The sequence below is a fragment of the Polyodon spathula genome, chromosome 14 (genome assembly GCF_017654505.1).
Source record: "Polyodon spathula isolate WHYD16114869_AA chromosome 14, ASM1765450v1, whole genome shotgun sequence".
NCBI lineage: Eukaryota > Metazoa > Chordata > Actinopteri > Acipenseriformes > Polyodontidae > Polyodon > Polyodon spathula.
In genome coordinates this window covers 37,053,903-37,072,698 of record NC_054547.1, presented here as the reverse complement: position 1 = coordinate 37,072,698, position 18,796 = coordinate 37,053,903, and the positions used below count along the sequence as shown (strand labels likewise).

General features: G+C 41.0%; 1 protein-coding gene across 10 annotated transcripts in view; it reads right to left on the bottom strand.

Moving 5' to 3' along the window:
• Positions 1-1,650: 1,650 nt before the first annotated feature.
• LOC121326758 (phosphatidylinositol 4,5-bisphosphate 3-kinase catalytic subunit beta isoform-like) overlaps positions 1,651-18,796 on the bottom strand; it is a 50,423-nt gene continuing 33,277 nt past the window's right edge. For 9 of the 10 annotated variants that reach the window (XM_041270221.1, XM_041270226.1, XM_041270220.1 and 6 more), the window contains 13 exons: positions 18,574-18,627; positions 18,085-18,273; positions 16,140-16,261; positions 15,362-15,505; positions 13,500-13,599; positions 12,512-12,690; positions 10,712-10,821; positions 9,380-9,458; positions 6,671-6,838; positions 6,372-6,495; positions 5,789-5,934; positions 5,519-5,651; positions 1,651-2,008 (listed from right to left, as the gene is read on the bottom strand). In XM_041270221.1, coding sequence (XP_041126155.1) covers positions 1,871-2,008; positions 5,519-5,651; positions 5,789-5,934; positions 6,372-6,495; positions 6,671-6,838; positions 9,380-9,458; positions 10,712-10,821; positions 12,512-12,690; positions 13,500-13,599; positions 15,362-15,505; positions 16,140-16,261; positions 18,085-18,273; positions 18,574-18,627 — 1,686 coding nt within the window. In that variant the 3' untranslated portion in view covers positions 1,651-1,870. Of the gene's footprint in view, positions 2,009-5,518; positions 5,652-5,788; positions 5,935-6,371; positions 6,496-6,629; positions 6,839-9,379; positions 9,459-10,711; positions 10,822-12,511; positions 12,691-13,499; positions 13,600-15,361; positions 15,506-16,139; positions 16,262-18,084; positions 18,274-18,573; positions 18,628-18,796 lie in introns of those variants that run through there. The other variant, XM_041270229.1, reaches the window with a different exon arrangement.

The window sequence follows — 18,796 nt, the reverse complement described above, 5'->3', positions numbered from 1 at the left end:
GGGTCTAAAATGACCCTGTTATCTAGTCACAAGATAACAGACTTCAGAACTTGCTTTGGCTTTGTTGTCCCTTCAGGATTCTCCCGTTTGAGCCCTTCCTCTGAAGAACGAGGGTAAAAGCATACGCTATTGAAGACATAAATATGTTGGTACTTCTAACACTTAAGGAAATGTGTCTGCTTCAGAACATTCAGAAATGGGGTATTAGAGTTTCAATTTCAAAGAGGACCTTCTCATATTTGATCATATATTTGATATAGAACATCTGTGCAATGGAAACCCTCTACCAAGGATAAAATATATTTTTGTAAGGGCAATGGATTTTGAAATATGCATCCATATTGTTGTGGAAAACAAGACACTTTGATACTGCAATAGCTGAGTAGAAAAGTGCCCGTGGCTCACAAAGCATGCAACGATGGCACTGTCAAGCATCTATTTCATGATCAGCTTCATATGCGCTAGACAATGCAGTATCAACACAATTCAAGAGTTCTTTCTGTACAAACACCTTCATTGTGTACTGCTGCTGGCCCCGATTCCAATATCCATCTATCAATAGCATTTCCTGGTATCACTCTACTGAACGGCAAATGAATATTGTAAAAAGGCAATCAAATAAATAAAATGAAGTTTCCCCAGAATATAAGAAAATAAATGTAAAAAATACTTTAATAAAGTGTATGAAACAAAAACAAAGCCTGCCCCTAGGCATACAGATTTCAAATGCTCAGCGACAACAAGAAATACGAGCTACCAGTGTGAAATCAACAGCAGGGCAGGAAAAACAAAAAAAAAAAACACCTCACACTACAGTTTCTTGGAACCAGCTTCTCGTATTGCACAAATCAACAGTTGATACATACCTTTAGAAATAAATTACTACAAGAAGATTAACAATCTCTGTATCCCCATTGCTTTTTATACTACAGCAGATATAAAAAGGTACATGTCATAAATAAACATGTCAAGCAATAAATGGGGAAGTACATAGTTGCACTTTGGTCCCGGGTCCTAGTTTCCCCTCAGAGCAGAGATCATTAGACTTCATGCTTACAACCAATCTGAGAACCGAAGAAACAGACCAGTGTTTAAAGATTGAGTTTTTATCCAAGATCATAATACAAAAAAGAATAAACCTGGTGGATCACCCATCTTACCTGTTCAGAAACCAAAGTGACAAAACCAATGAGAGCACTATAAAGGTGCCTGTTGGTTCATTACTGGGTATGTCCCTATGAAAGATGTTCTGACTTCTTGCCATACAAGTGCACGGAAATTATTTGATTATCAACGGTAAGACCATCGTCAAAGTTACTTAGTGTTGAAAGAAGAGTTTGTGATTAGAAAATCCTTTTTTTTGTTGGTTTCAGATATTACAATGTTTAAAACGTCCATTGTAACTCCATGTCACGTTTCAATTAAAATAAAGCTTCAAAACCTAGAGACATCGTTACAGTATAATGTCACATAGAAATATTATATATATATATATATATATATATATATATATATATATATATATATATATATATATATATATATATATATATATATATTTTTTTTTTTTTTTTTTTTTTTTTTTTTTTACATACGTTCCTGAGTATGGTCCAGTAATTTTTAGCGCTTTTGCTTCTTTGGTATCGCAAATTCAGCAATGGATACTCACTATATACAGATATGTAGAAAAAACAAATGAAAACAAAACATTGTGGTCAAGCTTTGAACAAGCAGAGTGAAGCTCAGAGTGCAACGATTGGGGTTATTCACATCCAGTCTGTTACGGTTACATTATTTTGGTCCAGATGGCAGCTGATCCCTTATTTGAAAAGCAACGTCCCCTGGTCATCTCAGTGTGGTTCAGCGATCGCTAGGACCTGTTGTCTTTTGCCACATTATGTGCCATCCAGTTCACTTTAGTGGTCCAGCTCTCACGGAGTGCTTCATCAAACTTCTGCCTGAACTGTTTCAATGCATCCTCATCAGTTTTCCCCAGGGCAAGAGAATCCTAAAGGAAAACAAGAGGGGATTTTAAAGGATACCTCCCGCTACGGTACAGCTCTAAACAGAATAGATAGTATACAATATTTGACTGGACCAACAAAGTGAAGTGTGTGTGAAGGTCTCAACCTAGCTACCACTGTAGCTACCAAAAATTTTTCCAATATTATTCCAAAATGTTTTGCCAACATTATAACAGTGAGAGAACATTCAAAAGAGGAGGTAAAATGTCTAAGATACAAATGGCAAAATCAAAGACAGAAAAAATAGCAAATTTACTAAATGTTTACTCTTCACAAGTTTTTACAAAGGAGGATACAGACAACATGCCTCACATGTCAACCTTTTCCTATCCAGTCTTAAATAACTTTAGCATAAGAGAGGCATAAGTGTTAAAGGGACTAGGAGCTCTTAAAATAAACAGAAATCGCCTAGGATGGAGAAGATACTCCCAATAATACTCAAAGAAATGAAGTTATTTGCAAGCTGCTAACCTGACTTCTGTTATATGTAAACTTATGGAAACCATAATAAGATCCAAAATGGAAAATTACCTATATGGTAACAGGGTCCTGGGAGACAGTCAATATGGTTTTAGGAAAGGGAGATCGTGTCTAACTAACCTGCTTTTTTTTTTTTTTTTTTTGAGGATGCAACATTGATAATGGATAATTGCAAAGCATATGACATGGTTTATTTAGGATTTCCAGAAAGCTTTTGACAAAGTCCTGCATAAAAGCTTAATTCTCAAACTGAACGCAGTAGGGTTTCAAGGAAATGCAAGCACATGGATTAGGGAGTGGATAACATGTAGAAAACAGAAAAAGTACTGATTAGAGGAGAAACCTCAAAATGGAGCAAGGTAACCAGTGGAGCACCATAGGGATCAGGTCCTCTGCTATTACTAATCTACATTAATGACTTAGATTCTGGTATAGTAAGCAAACTTGTTAAGTTTGCAGACAACACAAAAAATAGGAGTGGCAAACACTGTTGCAGCAGCAAAGGTCATTCAAAATATCTAAACAGCATTCAGAACTGGGCAGACGAGACAACGTTGAGGTGATAGAACCTAGAGAAGTATGGAGTGTTGCCCAGCTAGCCGCAGTACAGATATGGGACAGAGGACCCAAGATGTAGCCAACCCTCTGGTAGAATGTGCGGCTACCTCTGAGATAGTGTCCACAATCCAGTTCAACAGTCACTGCTTCAGGAGGAGCTTTCCTAGGGTCCATATCCCGTGACAGACAAAGAGCTGGTCAGAATGACACAGATATCTTGTCTTATCCACGTAACACCTACACCGGGCAGAAGAAATTCCATGTGGATGGAAAGACTCCAGTTCCACTTCATATGAAAGGCTGTGATCACCTCAGGGAGGAAAGCAGGGTTTGTATGTAGTGACACCCTGCTGCCATCATCCCAAATACGCATACATGAGCTGTGCACTGACAGCGCCTGCAGCTCACTGACCTGCTTTGCAGAGGTGATAGCCAACAGAATGGCAATCTTCATAGAGAGATACTTCAACTCTATGGAGTGTATGGGCTCAAATGGGGCCTTCATGAGACCCTCCATTACAATATTAAGGCTACATTCAGGGAGAACGTCCCTCCTGAGGGCGTAATCGGTAAGCATGCTTAAAACCGGATTGCCAAGAAATGCGCACCCAGAGATACAGAATTAACGGGGCATTGACATGCAGAAATGGCTGCCAAGTACACCTTCAGTGTAGAAGGTGACCTACCAGCATCGAGCAGTTCTTGCAGAAACTGCAAGATAATTGTCATAGGGCAAGAGACTGGGTCATGACCCTGAAGTCAGACACCAGTTCTGAAAACATCTCCATTTGTAGGCATATAATGACCTAGTAAGCCTACCCTAGTGTTATGCAACGTACCCACGACTGCATCAGACAGCCCTAGAGCTGACCAGAGGTCCCCTTCAGGGACCAGACCCATAACTGGAACCTGCCCGGTTCCGAATGCCAGAGAGTGCCTCTCATCTGACTGAGGAAATCCAGGCTGCCTCGTCAAGAGCTCCAGGACCTGGGCTATCTGCGCCTTGAGGTCCATTATGTCCCTTGCCTGCTTTGAACGCTTAACCGGCCTCGCTTGCGGAGATGTGGAGAGGCTACGAAAGGTCAACACCAGAGCCTGCGTGCAGGGGATATCCTGCAAGGGGCTCTGGGACAATCGAAGGAGTGGGCGGACCGGGGCCCGAAGAGCCACTGATGGTTCAGCCGCAGGGGAAGGAGTGTCCGTCACCATGGCCCTAGCCAGCCTAATGCGTGCACCAGGCTATGCATACACAGAGGTACCAAGTACCATGTGCACCAGTTAACACGCACCTAGCACTATTAAAACGCTTAGTGCACCGAACACAGTGTGCCCCACATACTGAGTACTGTTGCACCGTGTACACCAACTACTGTTTGCACCGAGTGTACTGAGCACCAAGGGCGATATGTGCACAGAGGTACTAAATACCGTGCTCACAGAGGCACTATGCACACAAGGTACTGAAGCACAGGGGGGCAGCTAAAGCACTGCATGTAGTCACACACCTGGTCAGCGCGTAGCATATACCAGGGAGACACACAGGCTAAAGTTGCGGTGGGCGAATTGAAAAAGAACAGGGGGGAAAAAGACCCTTTTTTTTTTTTTTTTTTTTTTTTTTTTTTTTTTTTTGAAGGCCCGACACACCGGGGTGGGTGGGCCGAGGCAGCCGGCGAGGTCTACCTTACAGCGGGGTAGGTAAAAACACAGCCGAGGTGGAGTAAGTACATGCCTGACTGGCTGCTGCTTCTGTTCTTAAACACTGCACTGCAGCTAAAAGCATAGCACAATGCAGACATGCTGGGCTGAGCGATCGGGTCACACAACATTACAAATGTATTTATTTATATTTCGCACTACTGCACGCATGGCAGCCAGTTGAATCACTCAACGGTAGGAGTACAGCCTGAGTTCTCCCCAAGAATGTAGGCTTTAAAAGACACACTGCTTTAAATCAATACTGCACAGGCAGTTGCACACATACGACAGACAGTAAGAAAAGACAGCCTGCAATGCAAGTGAGGCAGGCTGCTGAAGAAAGGAGTCAAAGAAGCTTTTAGGGCTGCTGATTCCACAAAAGCGGCAAGCCAGCTTTCAGCACAAATCCAGGGGGAATAACAGTCGACTTGGAAAAGCTCTTTTCAAAAGACGCTTAGTTTGTACACAGAGGCCTTCCCTTACCTTCCAGAGAAGCACGAAAAGAGAATATTGCTTCCATGGGCTGACAGTTTAATCCCTTGGTAGGCAGGACCAAGGAGGTCACCCCAAAGGAGCCTAATAGCAGATCTGATAAAGAGCTCAGTGAATACCTACCAATAGGAAGGCATATCCCTTAAGTATGTTTTTGGCGGTCGTCTTTGAATTGAAAGTGAACTTAGTTATTTTAAAACCACATTTTTGTGACTGTCCCACCGTGGCAGCACAAAAAATAAATGGGGGGGGGGGGGGGTAGTACAAACCTTAAGGTACTGAATGTCTTTGACTGAGGTGAGCTCGGGGAGGCCTGCGGTCAGCATCAGTGCAAACAGGGTGATGAACAGGTTTCCATTCTTCCGCAGGATCAAGTAGGCCTCTTCACAGTACTGACGAAACCTATCAGAGACCAAGCAAACATGTACAGCAGTCAGAGCTGCTCCCAGTACAGCAACTGATGAGATCTGAACATGGAACACCACACTGCTGAACAGCTAAACTCAAACTGACTGTAATGAAACCAGAGAGACACCTGCCTGCCAAACTTCTCAGTGTTCCCAGTCTTCCCTTGCTGAATGACGTGGATGAAGTCGTAGGTGAGGATAAAAGGCACACGCTCCCTTTTGATTCCGAACTTGGATTTGAAGTTACCAAGGATATGCCCGAAGTCTATGTGGAAAAGCTATTTAAAAAAAAAAAACCCAGATATACACAAATACAAATCAATCTGATTGTTAAATCAGGCGATTCCAAAGCACTTCTCTTTGACGACTACAATCTTGAGTTTTGCATTTCGGACACATTCTATTAAAAAAAATAACGCTAGAAAAAGTACAGAGATAAATGCATGTACAAATTACTGTTCCAAATACAACACACTGTATACTCTTGACAAAAAAAAAAAACACAACAAAAAAAAAACAACACATTGAGCCATGAGATGGTGCTGTTGTGCTGGGCAGAATTTTTTAAAAATTAAACCTAAAAATCGCAAGTTGTAGATATGCTGCATAAGGAAAAACAGCATTACAAGTGCAGCCAGCAACAGAATATAATCCCTGAACTTCGAAACGTGGATGTGTGAAATCATAAAAACTATATTTGTGTACAAAACCCTACCTGTCCAGTACTTCTGACCATGATGTTGTCACTGTGTCTGTCGCCGATGCCAAGCACATAAGTAGCTACACAGTAGCCAGCACAAGACAATGTAAACTCTTCAATGGCTCGGTCCAAGGCATCTCTGCAAAGCAAACCGGGCAAAAACTAGTGAGGCTTACAGGTCTGGAGACACCACCAAACATCTAGGGAAAGCTGTATCAAAAAGCAGAATAAAAATGAATTGGAATCTGTTTTGATGCTGAAAGAACAGCGTACAGGCCTGCTTTACATATGATGACAGGTGCGATAGTCGTTACCCAGAATTCTTCTCTTTGAGCCAGTTCAAAAGAGCATCCTTGTTGAAGGCCGCGGTTGCGGCCACATTGCTGTTTGTCAGCTGAATGTTGGCGATGGTTTCAGATGCTGACACCACCTCAATCAAGCCAGACTTGTCTCCGGTTGCTAGGCAACCATAAGGCACAATTCTGAAAAAAAAAAAAAAAAACACTTGTGAATTTAAAGCTCATAAGTATGCATCATATAACAAATAGTCTACTTGTCTGCAGAATACATGCAAACTAAAGTTTTTTTTTCCCTGCAATTTCTGCTATAAAACAGCAGGTGGTGCTGTGTTTTAATTACTAAAATAAAACCCACACAGCTCTGTATAAATGAATAAAAGTATGCCAATGGTAGTTTTGGGGGAGTAAAGACTATTTGTCTGTACAAATGTTGTACTCGTTACACAGTTTATAACATTCCTGGACAATTATGGTTTATTATTAAATATTGAAAACATTATTTTTTAAAATTATTTTTGCAGTTTTAATATATAAACTCAAATACAGGGATGAAAATAAGACTCCTAATGCATAGCACTTTCACCTATTCCAGGTTTTACTACAAGCTTGATTAGCCACAATGTACAAGTAACAAGTTCAGGTGTGTCTTACTAAGCTTCTAGTAAAACCAGGAATGGACCAACCTGCTTTGCAAAGTCTGATTTCCATCCCTGCAAGCTTGTGAATGCTGTGTCACTGTCTTCACCAAAAGAATAATCCCCCCATTCATGCATTTCTACAAGGGAGAATGCTTGTCTTCATTAAACAGATTTAGTTTGTGAAGTTGCAAGCATGTTATTCCAGCTCTCTGAGGCTGTCAGGCAGCATTATCTCAAAACAGGAGCCTTCAGATCTAGGACTGGGGTTGCAGATCAGAAAGCGCCCCGAGAGCCAAAACCCTTGCGCTGCAGATTGAGTTCAATAAGAAGCCGATTAAGAAAGGACCGCGAGTCCGGGAGACATATGGAATCACTGTCTGTCTTATCACAACATTACAAACCCGCGCCAAGAACGAGAAGGTCAGGGGGACTGGCTGGCGCTCTTCCATGGCATTTCAAGCTTGCCCAGCTTGCTGCTGCTTCCCTCCAACTACTTCCCTTCAATAGCCAGAAGGGATGAAAGCTCTCTGCTCCCCAGAGGCTGAGGTACTCACAGTCCAAGGAAAAAACATCCTTGTCAGAGAGGAATTCTGACAGAAGTCCAGGACACATCCTCAGGGCATGTTCTAGCTCATCCTGGTCTTTCTGACCCTAACCTCCTCTTGACCCAGAATGCAGTCCTCCACCTCCTTTCTGTGGTGGGCTACTACTGACAGATCTAGAAGCAATTCTTGAAAATCAAATGTCTTCTTCCTTCCTTCCTTTTTTTTGCGCTTAAAGATTTAGTGCGGTCCAGCTGGAGTCATTTTTGTTCCGTGATGCTGAACAATATAAAAAACGGCAGAGATGCATCAAATTTAACCACCTCGGTTCCTTTGACAGATTCAATGGCCTATTTACTTCCTGCGCATGATGTGCTGGGCACTTTGCCTTGGCTAAGGCATACAAATTGGAAACAAACGGATACGCTGTGGATGAAATGGACACGTGCCAGGTGAAGTAATGGACGCAAACAAGAACCTACTGACCCTATTTTTGTTTCGCTAGATTAAATTTAACACCGGTAAGGGAGAACTACTGGGACCTTTTGCCCAAAGGCCTTGTAACAGGCTTCATTCAGAAACAGAGAGGCAATTTCTTAAGGCATGTACTCCCTCATATCAAAGCCAGACAAGTTTATCTTTAATAGTACCATATGTTGTATCCAGGGTTACCAGTGCCCAGGGGCGAGACTGAACTCTAATATGCATCAAAATGTGGCCAATGCAACGAACTCCTGTCCAAACCCCTTTAATATTGTGAATGATAAAGATTATGTAAACTACCCAGAACAGACCATTAACCCAGAGTGTTAATGTATTTTTAAAAGAAAAATGTAAATGCTTCTTCCAAAGGAACATGAACCTAAATGTGCCAATGCTCACACACAGTTCCCAATATATTATCCAAAACATATACAGCTCATTTATCTAGCTACTTTCAGAAAGTTGATAAGCCTGTTCCTATTAGCATAGCTTGGTGCAAATAATTCTTTATTTCACTTCTAGAGAACTGCTTATTGAATTATGAAGTAGACGCACTGTGTCATTACATTGACAGCAGCATTGTTACAGTACCTGGTGTGGTGACATGTCAAGACCATGGTACAAGCCATTTCCAAGTAGTTACTACAAAAGAGCTGAAATGGTTGGTAAACAGTTACCATGCTGTGTGTTTGTACAGCTAATCACCAAAAGTTTTGCATCACCTCATAGAATTAATTTTGCTTCATAAAATCACGTGAAATGTGCTGAATAATTTTACGCTAACATATTGAATTACATACCGCTTTGTAGTTTTCCATATACTTAAACAACAAATGTGACATTTTTAAATTACTGTACTACTATTATGGCATTTAACTTATTTGATTACACAATGTTAAATAAAAGATCTAAATTACACCTGTAGTTTTTTTTTTTTAAATAATGTCTCAATCTTAAAATTCTAGGTGATGCTAAACTTTTGGCATGAAATGCAAAACACAAGTGTATTGTGTATTCAATCTTAGTAGCCAGGTCTCTGTATTTAAACAAGGAGTTCTCACCGGAGGTCGAGATTAGCCTCCTTCCAAAGCATGTCCATCAGCCGGAGAATCTGCAGAGTCAGCATGTCCTGTCGAAGGTCTGAGAGAGAAACAAAACAGCAATGAAGACCCTTTACCAAGTAGAGGGGCTCTGTGAACTATGGTCAGACATAACCAGTGCTCCACAAGTGTCCTTTTCCTCAGACTACTTTAGAGGGAATACTGCGGTTACTTCACAATAATTAACCCTTTACTTTATGGGAGCCAAACACTGGAGGCCTCCCTCTTCCCTGCCCCCCATGCAATAAAATGTTCTACACAGGGGTTCACATAACTTATCATTGGGTTCAAGGACCAGGGTGCAAATTTGGAGCTAGATTCTAGAGTCAGGGTTCCTCATACAGAGCGAGCGACATTACATTCTGGCGCCAGCAGACATCTGTAAATGTACTTTTATTATTATTATGTATTTTTACTATGTTAGCAATGGTAGATGATAGTTTCTAATTGGGTCTGGACTACTCACATGACTCACCCACACTCATCCACATACGCAGGAGAGAAGGTTCATGTTGTGTGAAGTTGTAAGGGAGGCTTGATTAGGGCAGCATTTAATAATTTAGCACCGATTTTCAAAAGGATTTGCACTCCTGTCAAGAATGCTGGGTTCAGGATCAAAGGTTTTCATCTTGCACATGGACATGCATCAGGGCAGAAAGACGTGAGGCTGATAGATGAGATCGACGTTTGTGTTTGAAAAATGTTGACATGTGAAAATACACGCTCACAAGCAGCACTGTTTAATGGCAGTGTCAGAGACAACAATAGTTTATTAATGTTGAAGTAGGAATCCAGATTGCTAGTTATTACCATTTAACAAATCATCATGCATTCTCTGCTTATTTCAATAGCCTACCATCAAATTCCAGCCCTGAGGATTTCGGTTAGGAAAAGCAAAAAAAAAAAAAAAAAAAAAAAAACACACGCTTCTTCACTTAGTGTTGACGGTACAATGGTATTTATAGAAGGCTATAACGGAGAGAAAAACATACTATCAAATAAAAATAGTAAATGCTTTTTTTTTTTTTTTTTTTAATTCATTTAAATGTAAGAGCACAGCACAAAACCATGCCTACCCTACAACGGTCTACAGAATAAAATGAGGTAATAAGAAATTCACAAAATTAACAATTTAGTTGGATGATTTATTTTAAATTCAAAATGAGCTGTAGTTTTGGTAAAACTACAGCTTGCTTATTACTCTGGCTTACTGAGCCAGAGCACCAGTCATTGCAAAGTTGGGCTGACAGCAGGCAAACCGAGCACTAATGGTACAAACCCTGGTCCACTCACCATCCCCGTTCTTGATGATTATGCCCAGCGACTCCCCTCCCAGAAGCTTGTTTTCATACACTATCCACAGAGGTTTCATTTTCGAGTCCATGAATCTGCATTTCTCCACACTTTACAAAATGAGGTGGAAAAAAAAAAAAAATAAGTTCCTGTACAAGCTTATCCAGATTTTGAGAAAAAAAATAAAATTAAGCATTTGAGTGTGTTACCGAAATATATTCAGTCACTGATGCACAGCTGGGGAGAGGGGGGATTTGTCGAGGGCTGCCAATATTGTCAGTTTCTCCCATCACAAACATTACAAATGACATTGAAACCAGCTTTTTCCATTGTGTTTTATTATTATTAGATCACTTTTCACTCCCTGCCTCTTGGCTCCTGGCAGGAACAGCCAGCCATATGGCATTCTCCTTTTCTGCAGGGGCTGAAATCACCAGGGTGTCCAAAAGAGAGCGGAGCTAGCGGGACTTGGTTTAAAACATTCCAAAAACGAGAGGGGTCAGGTTACTGGGACCGCGGTGAGCCAAAATCATGGGTACCATCAATCTAATGCAGGAACGGAAATAAGACTCCCATTGCATAGCACTTTGATCCATTCCTGGTTTTACTATGGGTTTAATATCAGACTATCCAGCACGGGTTACCTTATACAGTGTGGCTAAATCAAGCTCATAGTAAAATCAGAGAAACTGCTAAGCAATCGGAGTCTCATTTCCATCCCTGTAACGTAAATATCTATATCTATATGGGGGGGGTGGGGCAAACAGCCAATCAGAAAATACGTTTTATTAGTGTTTTCAGTCTGACGAATAAGTAATTGGTCGATACGCTGTAGTACTGTCAGAACTGCAATAATGCTTCTACAATCTGGCAAGTCAATCATTTCATGCAATCTCTTGTGCTTTACCAGCACAAGGAACACAAGTTTAAAGGAAGGCCTTTAAAAACAAATCCAGCAAGATTCTTGAGATTATCCAGCAGCTGATGCTGTCACTCAGTTGCACAAATTATATATATATATATATATATTATATATATATATATATATATATATATATATATATATATATATATATATATATATATATATATATATATAATCTATATATTATATATATGTTTTCTCATAAACCAAGACAGCCGCTGTTTCTGACTGGGCTATGACTTTCCACTCCCTGTCTAAGTGTGGTTCAGTCACTGAAGCGAGCCCTTGGGAGACAGAGCAACAAAGCCTGGAACCCCTGTGACAAACTATAGAAGGACTGCGCTGTGTGGCTACTTCAGCTTGGGCTACATAGGTTTCAAATGATCCCTAATGATCAACTCCTGGTTGGACAGGAGGAAAGCAGTCTTTGAAGACAGTTTAATATTGTCAGTAACTTGCCTTAAAGATTACATTCCCAGTTTATGACAATAGATAGATAGCTTTTTTTTTTTTATGGAGATGGAAAAAAAATTGTAAAAGAGGTGCTACCTTGATTCTTTTTTACAGTTGGCTACATAAAACTGCAATCTCACATTCCTGTAAAATTAAACATTTAAAGATGCCCCCCCCAGAGATAGACTGCCATATACACATTGCACTGCCGAGCCAAATTGGCAAACTGATGCTCTACACATGGAGATGACTCATCTAGCTCAGGGTGTGTGTGTGTTATTGTGTGCGTGTCTTATTGCGTGTGTTCTTGAAAGCACATTAGTTTTGCCTTAATGGAATAAGGATTTGCACAACCCCATCTGATCTCATCTCACACCTTTGATGTCTGCCCCCATGGCCTGCAGGAAGGCCGTAGTACTCACTTGAGCCCCGAGAGGATGACACTGGGATTGAGAGGCGACTGGAGATTGGAGAGAGTGTCTGTGTATGCACTCTGTTTCAGGCAGGTCATCATGGCTTCCTTTGCTTTGCTCTTCGTGCTTTTGATGGTGCCCAGCTTGATGAGCTCATTTACTGCTTTCAGCTTCGTCAGCGCCTCCACCTGAACGACACCACAGGGGTTAACATCTGATAATATTCAACCAATTTGATAAACAGCCAAGTGCTTTCCCAATATTGCATAAACTTCAAAATATTAGGACAAATCTGTCAAACACCACTGCTGGACAACAAGTCAAACCAATCCTTGATGATCACAGGCCACTAATTGCTTACTGTTCAAGGAACAGAATGGGCAGTTCAGAAAGGAGATCCTTCTTTTCTATACTAGGAAACGGCTGCCTAATCTCCAAGGTGTTAGGTTAAAAGCTGAAAGGCAGCAGTGGTATTTTAAGCCTGGCCTGACAGGATACTGTGGAAAACTGGACCAGGGCTGATTGTGAAAGAGAGGCAGTAGAGAGCTGTTGGGTCAGCCAGCTGTCAAAACCAACGCTGTGTGGCTTTTCCAGTGTCCCACAAGCTGTGCTAGCACTGCCAATAACATTGTGTGCCACAAAACAGGAGCTTTTTGAAGTATTTATTCTTTAGGATTTCTCCCATGTTTGTGCAGTTGGGAATAAGCCAACCCTCCCCTCCTTCCCAGAAGCCGTGTTGACATTTAACTTCCTGGTATGGCAAGAACAGTTTTACTTCCCTGTACTCACTTTGTTTCTTTTCATCTTTCATCTCTCCCCCCAACAGGGACTAAATGACAGAGGCAAACTATCCCTTCAGAACACACAGGACAAGAGTGCGAAGGCAAACAAAGTGGTCAACACAGCTGTGCGTGTGGCAGCACAATGTAAGCAGTAACGTCTACCTATCAAAATGAAAGCAGCCCACAGGAGAGGGAGCTGTAGTGTTCTCAGTTACCTGTCTCTTCAGAACCTCGATGTGAGGTATACTGCCTCGGCAATATGCCTCCAGTATCAATGCGAACTGTACAGAGACTGCAGGCATGTGTATTTCAGACCTGCAAGACACCAAACACAAACAATGATTAAAGCCAGAGTTTAAATAAAAGAGCACACGGACAGCTTCTTTCTTTGCTCTAAATATCCATTTGCTGTTACAAGAAAGAAGTGCAGGGTTAGAAAGCTGCTTAAACAGAGCAGAAGTAATTCACACCGGATCTAGGTCAAGCCAAGAGACTGAAAATGAGCTTTCTCCAGCAATTTCTACATAAACAGTGGAAGTCTGGTGCCCCATTACGAGAGGGATTTATTACTGGTCCTGTTTCACAAACATGAGCACGCCGGCAACGTGGCCAACAGACATAAGAAAGGTTACAAATGAGAGGAGGCCATTCGGCCCATCTCGCTCGTTTGGCTGTTGGCAGCTTATTGATCCCAGCAAGCAGTTTCTTGAAGGATACCAGGGTGTCAGCTTCAATAACATTACTGGGGAGTTCGTTCCAGACTCCCACAACTCTCTGTGTAAAAAAAAAAAAAAAAAAAAAAAAGTGCCTCCTGTTTTCTGTTCTGAATGCCCCTTTACCTAATCTCCATTTATGACCCCTGGTCCATGTTATTTTTTCAGGTCAAAAAAGTCCCCTGGGTCAACACAGTCAATACCTTTTAGAATTTTGAATGCTTGAATCAGATTGGCGCATGAATTTTTCCATTTTCCGCTCTTTCTAGAGCAAAAATATCCTTTTTGTAGTGAGGTGACCAGAACTGAACACAATATTCTAGATGACGTCTTACTAATGCATTGTAACATTTTAACATTACTTCCCTGGATTTATATTCAACACTTTTCACAATATATCCAAGCATCTTGTTGGCCTTTTTTATAGCTTCCCCACATTGTTTAGATGAAGACATTTCTGAGTCAACATAAATGCCTAGGTCTTTTTCATAGATTCCTTCTTCAATATCAGTATTTATAATTTTATTGCCTATGTGCAGTACCTTACACTTCTCTATTAAATGTCATCTGCCATGTGTCTGCCCAGTTCTGAATGCTGTCTAGATAATTTTGAATACTGCTGCAACCGTGTTTGCCACTCCTCCTATTTTTGTGTGGTCTGCAAATTTAACAAGTTTGCTTACTATACCAAAATCCAAGTCATTAATGTAGATTAGGAAGAGCAGAGGACCTAATACTGATCCCTGTGGTACTGCACTGGTTACCTTACTCCATTTTGAGATTTCTCCTTTAAAAAAAATCAGTACTTTCTGTTTTCTACATGTTAACCACTCCCTAATCCATGTACATGTGTTTCACTGAATCCCAACTGCGTTCAGTTTGAGAATTAATCTTTTATGCGGGACTTTGTCAAAAGCTTTCTGGAAATCTAAATAAACCATGTCATATGCTTTGCAATTACCCAATGTCGATGTTGAACTCTCAAAAAAATTTTCCATGTTGGATCTCATTATAGTTTGCCTAAGTTTACATATAACAGAAGTCAGGCTTATTGGTCTGTAGTTACCTGGTTCAGTTTTGTCTCCCTTTTTGTGGATCGGTATTACGTTTGCAGTTCTCCAGTCTGTTGGTACAAGCCCTGTCTCAAGAGACTGTTGCATGATCTTAGGATGGTGGTTTGTAAGTAACTTCTTTCACTTCTTGAGTACTATTGGAGGATCTCATCCGGCCCAGGGGATTTGTTTATTTTAACAGCTCCTAGTCCCTTTAACACTTCTGCCTGTTATGCTAGTTATAAAACTGGATTGGAACATGTTGACATGTGGGGCATGTTGTCCATATCCTCCTTGCTCTGAATTACTTGCCTTAAATGCCAGAACAGGAAGTGCCCTATCCTCCTATTGGCTTGTGCTCTCTCCAGCAGGAACCTGGAAAGCGCGCAGTCGTAGTAAGGCTCGTAACGGAGAACTTGAACAAGCTGCAGGAGGTATTGGGACAGCTCCTCGTCACTGCAAAGGAACAGAAAAGACGACTTATTGTAGAAAGAGCCATATATTTCTCCAATTAATTCAGCGAAAGCTTTATTTTGGTTTTGCGCTTGTGCTGGAGATCTCAGAAGTCCTGTCAAGCCACACAACCGACACGTACTGCACGGTGCTGACAGGGCTCAAAGTTGTGCTTGACAAGATTTGTCTGAACGCAAGGCATAAGAATGGAGAGCTGTCTGTAGGGTCCGATGACTCATGAAAGTTGCTTAATAAAACAGATATTATCGTGGTTTTGTATTTTATACAATGCAGTATTTATCGGTCCTTTTCTCTAGCATCCATTACAGAAAAGTAGACACTGCTGTAGATTCAGACTGCAGGGAATCACCAAAGGAATCCAAAGGAACACTGTCAAAAAAAGCAATCTCTTCAGAGAGCAGCTATGAGGCTGTTACAGCTAACAGGAGTGAAAGCAAGCCCCAGTATGCAGGCCTGGTTATACTGTTACTGTGAATGCTGAAACAAGCTGCAAGAGCTGAACACCGGCACGGGATTCAACAGCCAATAACAGGACTGTTCAGAGAGCTCTGCATGCGAGGTATACTCAGTCAGCGTGACAGAAAGTAAACACCCAGCACAGTGCTCATGTACTTGCCTCATGTCTCTAAGGCAGTGCACTGCGTACTCCCGCACGTACTGGTCTGGGTAGTTGAAATCCAGCAACTCCAGCGCATCCCTCGGACTCAGCTTGGGCCAGATCTGTAGCAGAGCTTGAAGCTGTGACAACAATCAGTGATAGATTAATATTTTGCAAACCCAAAAATAAAAAGTGGCATTTAAAGGGTTCTATTTCCAAATTTTATATATAAGATTTTCTTGCACAACCTTTAAGCAGCTATGGAATATTTCTTTTTCAGACTTTCTCATATGTCAAAACTGGACCTAGATCTATAAATAAAACTACTTACTTTTAAAATAAGAAAATGTATGCAGAACACTAAACTGATTCCTTTTGATTGTGTTGATTTCAGGACATCCCCGTCTCCGTTTCAGCCATATAGGTTATGAATGCCAGGCATGTTGGGCATCGTGTATTTCATGAAAACCTCTGAATTGGGTTTAATTTCACGTAATGGTTGTGTTAGGACAATAAAAGCTAAAGATTAGAAAACTATGTGCTCAATTTTCAGTAAAATGTTATTAGGTATTGTGCTGCCTCTTAGAAAGATGGTTGAACCCTGGGTCTTTCCCAACTTAATGATTTAATCTAAAACAATACATTTGTTAATGCTTCTTTAAAGGAAGCAAAGTTAAAATCATTGTAGCCTTCCCCCAGTCTAAACTGAATTCAATAGGAGCCTGAAAGTCCAGACTTACATTTAATCTCATAACTTCTATTATTAGAAGGAAAAAACAAAACAAAGAAACTGTCAATTAAAATCGCCAGTCTATTGTTACAGCAATGCAAACCAATTAGCAGAGTCTGCAGACCGCATGTCTGTTTAACTGGTGCAGAGCACACTAGAGAAGTACAAATGTAACAAACACATTGTTTCAGGTTTTAATCGAAACGGCCACTGGACAGTATTGGCAGCGAAAGAGCTTGTCTGCCTCCAATTAAATTTCCTTTAAAAAAGTCTAGTGCCTTTCGCTCTTTTAACCAGACCCATTTAGCAATGTCCACAACCTTCAATACTTTCTAAAGAGAATACTAAAACAGGGGCACACTGGAGTGAAGCATATGCAGATTAAAACCATTGGAGCTGTACAATAAAATTAGACTGCCCCAATACAACACTTATACATGACCCAAACTAACTCAGGTGAAAAGCTGCCAGCACTCTCGATTAACGCAAGTGTTACGATGCCAAACGCTTTCTGCAACAACCTGGACCACAGGCAAAATGCGAGAGCAAGCCAGGGAATTTCAAAAAGAAAACGCGAGGTATGGGACAAGTTTATTTGTGCAAGTTGCTCTTTGCGAGCGGAAGTTTGATTCAGCGAGCTCTGCAAGCAGGGTGGGTACCTGGTAACGGCAGTGCAAAGGTCAGAGGGCAACCCGGGAACTGTTTTTACAGCAGCTTATGTCAACATCTGGGGTGGATTCAAATCCCCAACCTTGGAAGCAAAGGACACATTTATATACAAACCTTTCACTACCTTAACCTTTAACTGTTTAGCTGGAACATCCTTATGAAGATCTTCTGTATCTGTGTGCATCTACTGTATATATTTATATATATTTCATGTTGGCAGGGTTAGATCATTTAGCTTTGATCAAAAAACACACAAGTCAGTCTGTGGCTGAACCCACGTTATCAAAGCAGTCCAGGGAAAGCTCAGTCGTTTTGATGCATTCTGCTGTACTATTGCGCCCTTGATAACATTTTAAATACATAGCAACCAACAATAGTATTGCAAATGTGTACTTTAAGGGTGCTTTCTGTTATTAACGCCTTACTAAAGAAGAAAACAAAAACACAAGAATCAAATTCACTTCCCCCACAAAATGAATCGTCCCCCTTATTGGAAACCATGCCAAGACACCAAACCAATCCATTTCAATTTCTAGTTCTATATTGATTGGCATGTTCTTATACCTGAGCCATGTCCTCATGCTTGTTCCACTTGACAGAGAGCAGCAGTTTGGGCAGGGACTGGGGGAAGTTCTCACGGCAGTCGTAGCGTAGCGTCCAGATCAGATCCTTCTCGTTCTCACACAGCTGAGACAAAGGGTCCCGCTCCATTATCTCTTTCAGTTCAATATGAAACTTCTTGCCTCCACGGCCCTATGAGAAGACCAAGGACAATATCAGTACTGGACACAAGGGGGCAGTGGTGCACTGGCTTATGCTTTCATCCAAAAGAAATGAGGTTGCAAAAGAAGGTGGAATTTTATTGGCCTCTGTGCATCATTGATTACAGCGCATGATAGATTATTATTTCGGTTCTGAATTGCAGTATTACACAGAGAAACTAAACACTGTCAAAACTGTATATGGCAATGCAGAAAGTCACCACGCAAAAGTGCAGGACAGGCAAAGTTTAAAAAAAGAGGCAAACCATGTATTAAACAAAACCACACTTACAGCCATTGTCACACAATCACTATTTCTTGCAATATCAGCTGCCTTTTCCAAAATCTGTAAAATAAACAATGCAGTTACAGTACACACCAGTGTCAGGCTTAAGCAGAGGTTCTTACTTAAGGAAACAATTGCAGTTCTTAAATATCAATAACTGTGTCATATTTCAATTTGTCCACCTAACCTGCTGACTTAAACCTAACAGTCAGTAAACTATTAACAATTA